The 14,533-nt window shown below is 48.2% G+C and overlaps 3 protein-coding genes across 3 annotated transcripts; 2 read left to right on the forward strand and 1 right to left on the reverse strand.

Moving 5' to 3' along the window:
- Window positions 1–594: 594 nt before the first annotated feature.
- Window positions 595–1,236, forward strand: DEU56DRAFT_913737 (uncharacterized protein; the record flags this gene model as incomplete). The annotated part of the gene is made up of 1 exon (XM_041357555.1): window positions 595–1,236. The coding sequence occupies one exon, from the start codon at window positions 595–597 to the stop codon at window positions 1,234–1,236; it is 642 nt and encodes a 213-aa protein (XP_041207320.1).
- A 454-nt stretch (window positions 1,237–1,690) lies between these two features.
- Window positions 1,691–2,877, forward strand: DEU56DRAFT_913738 (uncharacterized protein; the record flags this gene model as incomplete). The annotated part of the gene is made up of 4 exons (XM_041357556.1): window positions 1,691–1,990; window positions 2,037–2,154; window positions 2,223–2,419; window positions 2,473–2,877. 4 exons carry the CDS (start codon window positions 1,691–1,693, stop codon window positions 2,875–2,877), a joined length of 1,020 nt encoding a protein of 339 aa, XP_041207321.1.
- Window positions 2,878–12,934: 10,057 nt separating this feature from the next.
- On the reverse strand, window positions 12,935–13,929 carry DEU56DRAFT_809687 (uncharacterized protein). Its single transcript, XM_041353484.1, has 10 exons — window positions 13,875–13,929; window positions 13,631–13,801; window positions 13,534–13,566; window positions 13,456–13,475; window positions 13,382–13,396; window positions 13,288–13,326; window positions 13,136–13,239; window positions 13,107–13,109; window positions 13,054–13,079; window positions 12,935–12,986 (listed from the first exon to the last, which is right to left on the reverse strand). Exons 2-7 carry the CDS (start codon window positions 13,746–13,748, stop codon window positions 13,174–13,176), a joined length of 291 nt encoding a protein of 96 aa, XP_041207322.1. The 5' UTR covers window positions 13,749–13,801; window positions 13,875–13,929; the 3' UTR covers window positions 12,935–12,986; window positions 13,054–13,079; window positions 13,107–13,109; window positions 13,136–13,173.
- Between the last annotated feature and the right edge of the window lie 604 nt (window positions 13,930–14,533).

Consider the following 14,533-nt stretch of genomic DNA (forward strand, 5'->3'; position numbering starts at 1 on the left):
GTCGAATAGTGCACACAGGTTATGGAAATGGAGGCGATGGGTTTGATCAAGCCTATATCATTCGATGATAGGTCAGAAAATGTCTGTATAATTGCAACAAATTACATGAGTCGCCAATCAAGAATCAAACATAACTTGATGTTCTGAAACAATATTGTGTCGTCAAGGATGTGTGCCGCTGATTGATAGTAAAGACTGATGAGCAAAGAAAATCGAACATAACTTGATCGAGTGATTCTGAAACATTGTGTCATCAAGGGGATACAACTAATACTGATATTAGACTACAACATACTGCTTTCAGATCTTCTCTTCTGGTCTGATATATCTCCGTGGTTCGAACAGGTTCAGCAATTCCTACAGGTCATCAAACTGGGAACTGGACCAACGGTTCGGTTCCACTCATTGCCCGAACTTTGGACTGGACCCCAGTCAAGTTCATAACGGTTCGAGTTCGAACCACAGTTCTGAACTGGACTCGGCCACCACTAGGTGGACAAAGTCCCTGACATCAATTTGCCTGAAAACTCGACTGATATCAATTGGCCAGACATAGACGACTCATTCTGGGAGGGACTCTCTGCTCAAGTCGACATGTTTGAGGTGTCAGGCGGAAATCCAAACCTGCCATGCTTACCTCTTTACCCGCAGGCAGCATCTGCCTTGGAGTCGCCATCAGCTCTCATAACTCCACCTCCTGGCTTGCCCCCAAACATATCGCCATCACCTCCCATAACTCCACCTCCTGGCTTGCCCCAAAATATATCTCAGCCTGCACCCATTGTGGTATCACTGCAGGACTTACCCACACCACTACAGAACTCACCCACACTTCCTCCAACCACAACAGTGTCCTCTGAGTCCACGCGAATCCAGGCCCCATTCATGGATTTCTTTCAGCCTACACCCATCTTAGCTCCGCAGGACTCACCCATGCTTCCTCCAGCCGCTCTTCCTTTGTCTGCTGCACCAGTCTCATCCCCATCTACCATACCCGATCAACAAAGCCAACCTCCTGCACCCGTCAATGGTTCCATTCTGCACAGGACCGGCCGACACTGTGTTCCATCCTCGTGCAATGTTATTGCTAACAGTATTGGCGAGAACTGTCTGATTGCTAGCAAGCGCCATGGACCGGCAGGCGAAGATGGTGTCTCAGGTCACAAGACATGCATTGTTTTCGTCATTCATAAATTCAGTAAATCTAACTTGACAAACAGGAAACAAAAAGTTTAAAGTTTCAAAGCCCTGCACGTCACTATCATACCTATCTTCGCATATAGTTTATTTTGTTGTCGTGTATAATTGTTGTCTTGATAATAAATAAATTGCAGCCTACATGTTTCTGATGTGAAAATTTGAAAACCGTCACTTAGAAGCACTTAGAAATGCGAGAATACGAACATCACATGATGACAGGTTGACTTACACGACAAGCCTTAGGCCCAGCTCAGCAACTGAGTCCGGTTCAATTTTCGCTGGTCACCCACCAAAATCACGTCGGATCGAACCAACACATTTTTCCCATCAAAACATCTAATTTAACTCAACCAGCGTGTGTGCTCAACAAAAAAGTTTGATTTCGATGGGTTAGATCAATCTATGGGTATCTACTTGTAGTACTAATACAGATTTTTGTCTCTGGCAATCCAATTCTTCCATCTCGTCCCTCCCTTTGTGACTTATTCAGATGTCACCCGAAAACGAACAATCTCAGGCTGGCCCTATTGCTGAGTCCACCACTGTGACTGACAAAGGCACGAAGACCAAACCAAAAGCACCGAGTGCGAGCACGAAGACAGTTTGGAAGTCCAGTGATGATGCTGTGTTGATAGCAACACTTCTGAAGGAACGGGAGGAGGGTCATCAATCTGACTCAGGATTCAAACCGAAGTCATTCGTTGCTTGCGCGGAAGCACTCAAAGGGAGCGAGAAGACAAGTGGAGGTGTTGCGAAGACATCTGGCTCATGTCATGATCATTGGGGAAAGGTATGTCTTGTATTCTTTTCGTGATACATTCTAACTGTGCTCTCAGCTCAAAAAAGACTTCGCCGTTCTTAAAAAACTCCGGGAACAATCTGGATTTGGCTGGGACAACACTTTGAAGATTGTAACTGCCCCACCAGACGTCTGGGAGAAATATCTTGCAGTAAGTGGATCTCGTCAGATCTGCGTGACTCGGAGGTGCTGACCAAAATGCCTCGACACACACACACAAAAGCAAAAGTCTGGAGGAAGAAACCTTTTCCGCTGTACGACAGCATCCAGATTCTCGTCGAGGGGATTATTGCCACTGGCGAAAATGTCTTTCGTGTGGGCATGACTACCACGACTGAAATTGTTGACACCACCCTCCCGTTCAACTATCCTGCTGATTCAGGTGAAGAACATGAGATGTTCGATGACGAAAATGACAAGGTACATTTTTTTTATTTAAACACATGATCTATTGGCTCACGGCTATCTACCAGGATGTCAATGACTTGCAGACACCCATCAAACCCAACAATCGGAAATGTTCGGCTGAAGTGACACCGTTTGGTAGCAGCCGCAAGCGCCAGCCAACTGGCCGTGCCATCCGTCGTTATTCGAGTGGTCGTGGCTCAGGTACTGATGCCATGTTTTCGGTTGCAGGAGCTATCGAGACACTCGCTGATAAATTTGATGAGTCTGGTGGGCTCACTTCTCCAGAACGTCGTAGTGCTGCCATCCACTGTCTTGAAGATGATGCTGAGTTGTCCGAAACTGAGCAGGTGGCAGCTGTTCGGTTGTTCTCTCGTCAGACTGCAATTGCAGATTCATACCGCGCAATCAAGAAAAAGTCAACCTACACTCGTTACATTCAGTCAGAGTTAGCTGAATTTAGTCTAGGATAGTACACATCGTGTATTTAAAATGTACTGATAACTATCCCACATAGCTTTGGCAATAGCATCCCTAAGATCGGAAGCCTGAACTCATTCTGCAGATGAGATATCACCTCCAAGATCCTCGAACCCATCTATCACTGCCCCGATAATATCATCATGGGGAGTTTCACGTGTCTCTGGGAGGTCATCGTTGTCATAAATACGGATGAAATTGTGTAGTACACAGATAGCAGGGACCATTTTTGCCTGTGTTGTAAAATCATACTCGGGAGAAACCATGAGAAGCCGAAAATGTCTCTTGACCACTCCGAAAATCTGTTCAATGACATTACGAGCTTGTGCATGACACAAATTGAAAAGTTCACGATAGTTTTTGGGCCTAGACGAGTCATGAGAAAATGATAGCATGATAGCAGAAATGAAATACTGTAAACCAATCCTACCCCACTCGTTTAGATGGTATCGTTCTCCACGGTATGGGATCATGAGCCCATTGCAAATTGGAAAGCCTGCATCAGCGAGAAAATATTTACCAGGAGGGATAATCAGATTACTTCGTCGAGCATCCTCATAGATGTGTCCATCAGCAGCACTGCCCTCCCAACCACTGAGAATATATGTAAACTGCAGATCTTGTGAGCATGCAGCAAGCACATTCTGTGATAGATGACCTTTTCGGTTGCGGTAACGTGCCACGGCATCATCAGGAACAAAAGCATCCAAATGAGTTCCGTCGATTGATCCTTGGCAGTCTTTGAAGAATGGATAAAATTTTGGGTTGTCCTCAATCTCGGGTGCGAGTGGGGTGGTCGCGTCAGGAAGTTGTACATAGGCATTATAGAAAGCATCAGACGTGAGGAGGTTGAGAATGCAATGGATGGCTCTGATAAGCAGAAGTCAAATTCTAAACTCGTCAATAATTAATATGGTGGCGCACTTTGTGAGGGTACTCGGACTGCGCTGAAATCGTTCTTCAAGATGGCGCTGGGGTAGGCCAGTTACAGCAAGATACAGGAAGATTCCGAGCTGCTCTTCAGCCGAAACATGTCTTGTGTCGTGAAGGCCGTGTTTGATTAGCTCACGGAGAAGGGCCTGGAATACATGTTTATTCATTCCCATTGCATCGTAAAAACGCTGAGGATGGCCAGCCAGAAGCTCATTCAACCATTGTTGGCCGGTGAGCTTGGAAGTGTTTTTGGGAGTTTTGTCGTAGCGGGCAGCATAATGATGTTGAGTAATGGAAGCAGCAGCGAGTGCGATAGCGATGACAGCGGCCCGTTTTTTCTTCATTTTCGAGCGTGCAAAGTGCTTTCGAGTAGTGTTGATTACCATCAGCAAGTACAGTAGGGTACACTAGAAACAAACTCGCTGCCCAGTTTGGGCCATTTCGCTGGTCTAATTTAGTCAACCATCAATTGAACCTGACCAGCGAAAATCGAACTGGACTCAGTTGCCGAGCTGGGCCTTAGTGCGCAGCGACGTGCTCGATGGTTTCTTCTTTCGAAGTCAAACAAAGTGATGATCTATCTCCCATAGCCGCCGGATCAGAAATAGCTGAAATCAAGATCTAGAAGGGCACCTGGCCGGAGAGGGGGGCTGAGAGTGTCTAGTTTTGGTACTCGACCCCTCCCAACTTGAAGGCCTGGAAAGTTCCGAGAATCAAAATTTTGGATCCGCCATGGATGTATCGAAGGATACATCCACTGGATGATGGACAACCTACCTAGATGATGTATCCTGGTTTTAGGACTATATGTCACGGTCATGGTCAATCTATGTATTCACGGCCATTCTACATAGCTAACGGACTCTATACGATACGTGCGGGATGACTCGTTCGGATATTAACGGGCTCGCTATCTCACAGACACGTTTACTATATCCGGTCTCATTCCTATGTTCCACTTACATTATCATATCTAGATACTTATATGTGGCTAGGAGCTTTGTACCTTTCTCTTTGTCTATTCAACGCCAGTATCTGGCCTCTCACTCGTTTCTCCGTCACTCGCCTCTCTCACTTCGTCGAGCGCCCGTTACAGTTTGAATAGACCACCAACTCGTCAACTCAATTCTCGGAACTCGTATACTTCCTCAATCCATTATATTGACGCCTGGGGCTTCATTCCACTAACATGTCTATCCCCAATAGTTCAGACCCGGACATGGAGCACCCGCTCCCATCTCAATCCACTTTTGTCCCGACCCTGGAGAACTTCCACGAAGTTCTGCAGGCCATCACATCACTCGGACAAAGCTCGTTTCGCCTAGACGAGAATCAGCGCACTATTGGACGCGTTCTCGAGGACATTACTGACAAAATAGCTTCTCTCAGATTCCCCACCTTGCCACATAGTGCCGCAGGGTCCCACAGTTCTACGGAATCGGTCATTCCGCGAAGCGTTGCTAAATTTCGAGAGCCACGCCTTTTCAAGGGCAGTGCGACCGAAGTTGACGCCTTCGTGGATGAAATACTCAGCGCCGTGGAACTTTCACGCTCTTCCCTACCCACTGACATGGATAAAGCTTTGTATTTGTCCACGTACCTCGACAACGGCTCACCACGCTCTTGGTTCACGGCGATTCGTCGTACTAACGATGAACTACTTCACGATTTTGACCTACTGATCGAAGATTTCAGACAGCACTTTGGGGATCCCGACACCGAGGGCACGGCCCTCCGCAAGATCGAGAACCTCCGACAAACTGGTAGCTGCGCGAACTACGCGTCCAAATTCCGCGAGTTACTGGTTTACGTCAATTTCAACACCTCGACCACCGTCCAGAAGTACTACGAGGGGTTGAAAGACGAGGTTAAGGATTTGTTACTCACCGTTCACAGCCCTCCTGAGGATTTTGACGAGTATGTCAACCTCACAATCGCCATTGACAATCGACTCCACCGTCGCGAGGTGGAACGCAAGACTGCAAAGAAACCCACACCCCGTCAGCAGACTAGCAACGATACCACCACTCCACGCTATGTTCAGCCCAAACCATCTACTTCGACCTCGCTCCCTCCTGGGATTCCAATGGAGATCGACGCGACCAAAACGGTGCCACGCCAGCCTCTCACCAAGGAGGAACGTGACCGTCGCTTCGCTCAGGGTCTCTGCCTGTACTGTGGAGGTGCCGAGCACACTGTCAGAAGCTGCCCCAACATGTCTGAACGTGCAAAGAAGAAATTCAATGCACGGAACGACTCGGGAAAAGCCTGACCGGCTGTCATCCCGTCCCAGGGCATCCGGTTGTAGACGACGGGACACGTCAGAGCCACCTCGCAGCGCCGGATCCCACCCATATCCGTCTCTCAGATGGAAGTTATACCCCACTAGTAAAGTCTGCTCCCGCTTATGTTTTTTCTTCTAACTCCTATTTGAATTCCCCTTTGCATTTCTTTATCTCAGTTCGCCTTTCTTTCCCTAACAGACCACCTATCAACACTTTCGCCCTTATTGATTGTGGTGCCACCACGTCTTGTATTTCTGACCGTTTTGCTACTCGTCATTCTCTCCCTCATCGTGTCAAAGACACACCTATACCTATCATGGCGGTTGACGACCGTCCAATTGCATCGGGGCTGATCACCCACGATGTTATCACTAATATCTCTGTCTCTGGCCATAACGAGACTCGACCCCTCGCGGTCGTGTCTGTTACTTACCCCATTATTTTAGGTTTGGACTGGCTTCGCCAGCACAATCCCGACATCGACTGGGAGGAATCTACACTCTCTCTCGATTGTTGTGGACTCTCTCGCAAGCAGCCCGTCACCGTCACAGCGAAGGGCTTCGGTCCTACACTGCCTTTATCATCCTCGACACTCAATGCTTCAACTACCGTTGGACTAGGCCTTGGTCTGTCCAACACCACTTCGTATTTGTCTCGTGCATTCGACGCACCCCCAGAACCACCCATTGACCTACCTAAGACTGTTCCGGACCCCAGTCTGGGTAGACCTACCACATCGTTCCTCTCCTCCCTCGTTTCCCAGAATGGCTATGGTCACTCTGTCCCACCTAGTTTGCTCCCTCGACTACCTAGCATCCGCTTTGTTTCTGCGAAGAAGTTCGCACGGACAGCTCGCACCAATCCTGACGCAGCCTGCCTCCTCCACTACCACCCTCCACAGTCTCCCATCTACATTCGTACCACCATGTCGTCATCCATTGATATTATTGATGACGAGATCCCTACAGTACCTCTCGTTGATGACGAACTGCTCAACACCATCCCCAGCAAGTACATGGACTATGCCTCCACTGTATTCTCCCCTTCCGAATTCGAGAAACTACCCCCACATCGAGCATACGACGTCGACATCGAACTTGAAGAAGGAAAGACACCTCCTTTCGGACCCCTCTATCGTCTCACACCCCCAGAACGCGAGGCACTAGCCGAGTACGTTCATAAAAACCTGGACCGTGGACACATTCGCAGTTCTACCTCGTCTGCGGGTGCCCCAGTTCTATTCATCCGCAAGAAGACCGGCGAACTTCGCCTATGCGTTGATTACCGTGGTCTCAATGCAATCACGAAGAAGAATCGATACCCCGTTCCCCTTGTCCACGATCTACTCGATCGTGTACAAGGTTGTAAGATTTTTTCTGTCATTGATCTAAAGTCTGCTTACAGCCACCTTCGAATCAAGAGTGGCGACGAGTGGAAAACAGCGTTTAGGACACCACTCGGATTATTTGAACACCTCGTTGTGCCTTATGGTCTTACTAACGCTCCTGCTGCTTTTCAAGCTTTCATTCAAGATACCCTCCGCGACTTACTCGACATTGTTTGTGTCGTTTATTTAGATGACATTCTTATTTTCTCTCGCACTCAGGATGACCATGATAAGCACGTCCGCCTCGTGCTCGATCGACTCCGCAACGCTCACCTTTGCGCTAATCCCGCGAAGTGTGAGTGGGACAAATCAGAGGTCGAGTACTTGGGCTACATCATCAGTACTGATGGCATCAAGATGAACCTGAAGAAACTCGACACCATCATGTCTTGGCCCATACCTACCACCGTGAAGGATGTCCAATCGTTTCTGGGGTTTGCCAACTTTTATCGTCGTTTCATTGATGGCTACTCGCGCATCACTCAACCACTGACTAACTTGACTCGAAAAAACACCCCTTTTGACTTTTCAGGTTTAGCTCATAGTGCTTTCGACACGCTCAAGAGGGCATTTGTGTCGTCCCCGATACTTCAACACTTCGACCCACAGAAGCCTTGCACCGTTTCAACGGATGCCTCTGATTTCGCAATTTCAGGTGTATTCCAACAGCCGGATCACGAAGGCCACCTCTGCCCGGTAGCTTTCTACTCCCGCAAACTGTCCCCCGCAGAAATCAATTACGAGGTGCACGACAAAGAACTACTTGCCGTTGTGGATACCTTTCGCGACATGCGAGCATGGTTACTTGGTTCGCCCTTTCCCATTTCGGTCATTTCTGACCACAAGAATCTTGAATATTTTATGTCTTCGCGTGTGCTCAACCGTCGTCAGGCGCGCTGGGCAATGTTTCTCTCTGACTTTGATTTTTCGTTAGCCTGGGCTCCAGGGAAAAGCAATGTTGCTGATGCCCCCTCTCGTCGTTCCGATTTTCTCCCGCAGAAGGGGGATGAGACCCTATTGGGTCAAAACCGCGTCATACTAACACCCAAACACACAGAATCATTATCCTCGACCTCCCTCAATGCCATCACAACCCTCTCCATCGACAATTCGGCCCTCCTCGAACGCTTCAAAACAGCACTTCGAGCAGACACCGAGTGGAGAGAAGCTCTCGTGCGTGGCAATACAGACTTTGCCTCCGACGGCGGTCTTGTATTCCACAAAGGAAAACTTTTCGTCCCCTCTCCATTACGTGCTGACACCTTATTCTCGCGTCATGATGCTGTCATTGCAGGTCACCCAGGACGTAACCGAACGTTCGGACTTGTGTCCAGGGACTACTCATGGCCTGGCATGCAAACATATGTTCGACGCTATGTAGAAGCCTGCGACACCTGCGCTCGCATCAAGACACCTCGCCATAAGCCCTATGGCTTACTCCAACCCCTCGACATTCCTTCTCGTCCATGGAAAGCCATATCCATGGATTTCGTTGTCAAACTCCCAGCGTCACATAACTACGATTCGATCTGGGTTGTTTGTGATCGTCTCACGCGCTATGCACATTTCATCCCATGTCAGGAGACCTTGTCAGCTCCTGACCTTGCCTGGTTATTCCTCGACCGCATTTTTCGCTTGCACGGTTTGCCCGATTCCATTGTTTCTGACCGTGGTTCTGTTTTTATATCAAAATTTTGGTCTGAACTCACTTCACTACTAAAGATTGATACTCGCACGTCCACAGCATACCATCCACAGACCGACGGTCTGACAGAGCGCACTAACCAGACATTGGAGACCTATCTCCGTGCCTACTGCTCATATCAACAGGATGATTGGGTTGACTACCTTCCCCTTGCCGAGTTCGCGTTCAACAATCTCGAGAACTCCTCCACTCACCAAACTCCATTTTTCGCTAACTACGCCTACCACCCAGCTTTCGAACCGCAGATCACTGAACGCTCAACTGTTCCCGCAGCCACTGACCTCGCCGCAAGACTCGACGTGATTCACGAAGAGTTGCGTGCTGAGTTGCAATTCGCACAAGATACCCAAGCCAAGTATTACAACAAGAAGGCCACAGCTGCACCGGAATTCAAACCTGATCAGCTGGTCTGGTTACTACGCCGTAACATCAGAACCACACGCCCTTCCTTGAAGCTCGACCATCGTCGACTGGGCCCATACCCTATCATTCGCAAAATCGGCTCTTCTGCTTACTTACTTCGACTCCCTTCCTATCTATCCCGTCTTCATCCCGTCTTTAATGTTTCACTACTCGAACCCTACGTCGATCCCTCCGATTTCCACACTCATTCATCACCGCTTCCATTCGACCTCGCCGACGATCCTGCCAATGATATCAAATCAATCCTTGACTGCCGCAAGACTGGCCATCGCTACGAATACCTCGTACGATGGAAGTCGTTACCCGAATCAGACGATTCATGGCTTCCTCTTTCTGACATTCCTACTTCTTTTAATGAGCTTATCGAGCGTTTCCATCGTCGTCATCCACGTTCTCCACGCCCCCATCTATTTGATATCAACAAAAACTATCACACTCCTCCGTCTAATGCTAATGAAATTTCTTCCCCTTCTATCCAGGTACCCTCGCCGTCCTACGAGTCCTCGTCCGTGCCTCCCGCGCCTGCCTTCGCTGCCGTCCCTCCTGCCGCTGCCCGTCCTCCGTCGCCCGCTGCCGTACGTCAGAGGTTGAGATCTGAGTACGTGCCTCCTACGCAGACTACGACCCGCGTGGGTCGAGTCTCGCGTCCTGCCGAAAGGCTCGACTTGTAGACTCATCCTCACTCGCCCTAGAAGGGGGATGATGTCACGGTCATGGTCAATCTATGTATTCACGGCCATTCTACATAGCTAACGGACTCTATACGATACGTGCGGGATGACTCGTTCGGATATTAACGGGCTCGCTATCTCACAGACACGTTTACTATATCCGGTCTCATTCCTATGTTCCACTTACATTATCATATCTAGATACTTATATGTGGCTAGGAGCTTTGTACCTTTCTCTTTGTCTATTCAACGCCAGTATCTGGCCTCTCACTCGTTTCTCCGTCACTCGCCTCTCTCACTTCGTCGAGCGCCCGTTACACTATAGTCCACTTTAGATGTATTGATCTAGCAGCATGGCCTCCACGCACCCATACCTCTGCTAGACCCCCATTTCCGCTCCGGGGTATACCTAGGCCTCGGCATGTCCCACCTCGTGTTCAGTATGATACCTGAAACGCTCCTCCCGCTGGTGGAGCTGTTTGGGTTAGAGTTGTTGGAGAGGGCTGGGGGGTGGGGTGCAAATGGGTGGGTGGTCTAGAGAGGTGAGTGGTCGTGTTTTGTATTATGGTTCTTCAAATGACGTTTGCGAATTGTCAGATGGAGCCCATAACTTGCACGGTTTTTGGAGGGTATGTTTTGGTAATTTGTGGTGTATTCGGTGCGTTTTTGTTGGGCTTTTCCCGTTGGGATTAGCGCGTTCAGGCACTTGGCTCTTTATCGTTCTGAGAAGTCCTGATGATCTCGAGGATCATTTTTGTGATGGGTAACAACTCCCCACCCGTCACCTCGTCTTCCAGCAACTCTCCACACCCATTAAATCCTCTCACTGACGCCTCTCACTGACGCGCGTCCATCTTGGTGCAAGGACTCAGTTAAATCTTGTGATGTCTAGAAAGCCGCTTGGGGTGAACGCTGCTGGACGAAAGGTACGTCGAGTGACTGCTGCTTTGGATTCGTTCATATTTCTCATTCTCATCACTGAGGGATGTCTCCTTTTCAGAGTAAATGCAGTTTCGAGGTACGAAACGTGGCCTGGAGCAGAACGAACGAGACTGACTTGATCGTTGCAGAACGCACTTCACATAAGGACGGATGCAGTGCTTAAAGCATTATTTTAGAACCGCCCGCGTGCTTACAAGGGCTGAACGATGAGGAAAACCTTAGGGAAGAATATTCTTGTCGAGGTGCGTTTTTCGTGTTTTCATGACTTCGGGCGACGCTGGTACTATCCCAATGTTTCCCGGACGGCATCCGTTTATGATCACGACTCGCACCTTGCAAAGCCCACGCATTGGATCCATCATTATGTCGGTAGAGACGCAGAAACGCGAACCCGTATTCGTTGAATTATTGCGAGACGTCGGTAGGCTCCGTGCATGCATAAGTTGACAGGTAGTTCCAATAGTAATGTGACATAACATTGCCCAAACATGATTTTATCCTCCAGAACACAAAATAAATACCAGGACGAAGTTCCTACATATATCTTCCAAATCACCTACCCTTAAATACCACTACGAAACTCAAATAATATATATATACACTCCGTGCCCAATACCCGGTTGATTACTTGGATGGCTTCCAGTGTTACACATCTCCGCCAGTCAACACATCTCCGCCAGTCAACACATCTCCACCAGTCAACACATCTCCACCAGTCAACACATCTCCACCAGTCAACACATCTCCACCAGTCAACACATCTCCGCCAGCCTGGAAAGCAATCGACGTCATGTGTGTTCCTTCGTCGGACCTGGCCACGAGCTTGGCGTTATATTCACGAACGCTGAGGATCAGACGTGGTCCCAGTATACACATCTGGAACTCCTGGGCAATGCCGATAATGCCAGTATACACATCAACTCCCAAACCAGATGAGAACTGTAAACATGATGAGGACTGGTCAGATGCAGATGCCAGTACGGTCAGCACACCGTGAGACTTGGAGACAGTTTCCCAAGAGAAAAGCAAGCCGTGACAACAAAGCTAGCATATGCGGAACTTCAGCAAAACAAGATAACGGCATAGAAATGACTGAGCTCACGCTAAAAAGTACAACACGTGACTTTGCATTAGCACCGTGAAACAGTCTCCAATGGTCGATCCACTCTGCGATTGTCGCAGTTCATGGAGGTGTTTTATAAAAATCCAAACTGCAAGAAAAAGGGTGAGGATCTCCCATATTGCAGTGGGTATGATCATGTCATAATCCAGATCTAACGCATTTGTGTCAAGATTGTAATAGCAGATATGGTAACCAGACAACACGGCCTCCCCTGGAATTTTTCTATGAGTCCCGTGTGCTCAAGTCTGTTATCAATAATGAAAGCTTACCCCCTGAATAACCCAGGTTTGCAATTACCGCCATAATTCCGGTGGCGATCGTGGAAACCAGCAAGAGCACAGCGAGAAAGATGAGCATCTTCCTGGATCCCCCATACATTGCGCGTATACGAGTCATCATGATGACTTGCATGATATTTGAGTCACGTCAGTATTAATACGGTACAGTATCGCAAGTCAGCTCACCGCCCAACATGGCATTGATGACGACAGGCGCGAATGTCGTTATAAAATAAGACATATTGCCTGGAAAACACAGTGTCAGATGTGCATTTATCGACTCAATGCTTCGAATAAACTTACAGCTGTTGCAGTCATGTCTAACCATCAAGCTGTCTGAGATTGTCACTCACCCCTGTGTAGGAGTGCAGTTAGTAGTTGAATGAGAATGGGAATGTCAGGCGTCGCTGCAGAATACCCACTATGTTTGTCAAAGGGACTGGGAGAAACGCTACATGCTGCTGGTCAGCAGAAATGAACAGAGTGTATCGGGGATACATACACAGTACGTAGACGCTGATTGTGAGATATGGTTTATCAGTTCAGCGCAGTGTTAACGCGTTAGCCTTGCAAACATACAGAGAAAACAGTATTCCGATGTAGCGGATCTAGCATATGTTGAAGTCAGCGTCAATTGCGCTCATTAAATAACGTACAGAAATATAAAGAACGGTCATGAACGACCAGCGTTGCCTCTGCCCCGAGTCAGCCGCATTGTCCTGTTTGCTTCTGATATGTGACTCTGCTCACCCAGATGAGTTCGAACTGTGAGAGCATTCTTAGTGAGATATGAGATTGCTGCGCTGGTCATGACATTGACTTACCTCTTGTGCAGATGTTAATGCTTGAGTACCGTATACTTATATATCAACGATCCCCTCGGAAAGAATTATCTCGCTCACCCCAATCGTACACCACCACAGCAAGGGATGCAACTGTGTAACCATAGTCAATGATAGTGAGACGTCAACATTGTCATGCCACTTTCTCTCTACGAACCTTCAAAATAGCCAGCAAACTGAGCAGAACTGAGGAGTGGCCAATAAGCAGGATCATTTGAGACGAAGGTGGTCATATTGGGATGGGGCGTATGGAGTTCGTGCAGACCTACCACCATCCAGCGCTTTTATAGTGATGAGGCTGGACAATGGCCGTGTCTCGAATCACAATCTTCATTGATCACAGAAAGTAGAAAGGAATAGTAGTGAGAAGCCGTCGTTCGAAGAACTTTGATGTAACTTGCGTCTGAAATTCGCGGAAGATTTGAACACCGGAATATCTGTTCGTGATGAAATTTGCTGTTTTGGGGATTCTGGATCAGTTCCATCAGTAATCACAAAAAGTTAGCTATCGATGAACATAGACCAACCGCAGGACTTCAATATATCTGAGCCGTGTAGTGACAGAGAACGGACCACTATGATGATGGATGCGCAAGGGTCAGAGTGATATTTGCAACATCAAACAGACTGGTAGGAATGCCTGAGTTCAAATGTACTTCGGCATGGTTATTGATGATCTTCCCCAGACATCATCTGATCACAGCGGCGGTGATGAACCGGGCTTGGGTGGACTCAGTTTGCAAGACCAGTTACTTATGAGGGAATTCTCACATCAATGCTATGCGTCGCAGATGCGCAGAGCCTCTGAACAGATTGATGGAGGAGGTGGATAGTTGCGCGATTGCTGATGCTGAATTTCAGCAGAATCCGGGAAAACTCAGGATTTGATCGTGTCGAGGTGCGTTTTTGTTTCCGTTATTGCCTCTTTCCTTCCTTCCTAGACATACCTTAGTTGCCTATTGACGAGTCCCCGAAGTTATTGGGTGGACGGAGTTAATTTGAGACTCATCGACACAACGACTCGACGAGTTTGCGGAGTCCGGAGTAGTACTGGGGAAAA

The sequence above is a fragment of the Suillus clintonianus genome (genome assembly GCF_016758775.1).
Source record: "Suillus clintonianus strain FC179 chromosome Unknown DEU56scaffold_46, whole genome shotgun sequence".
Classification (NCBI taxonomy): Eukaryota; Fungi; Basidiomycota; class Agaricomycetes; order Boletales; family Suillaceae; genus Suillus; species Suillus clintonianus.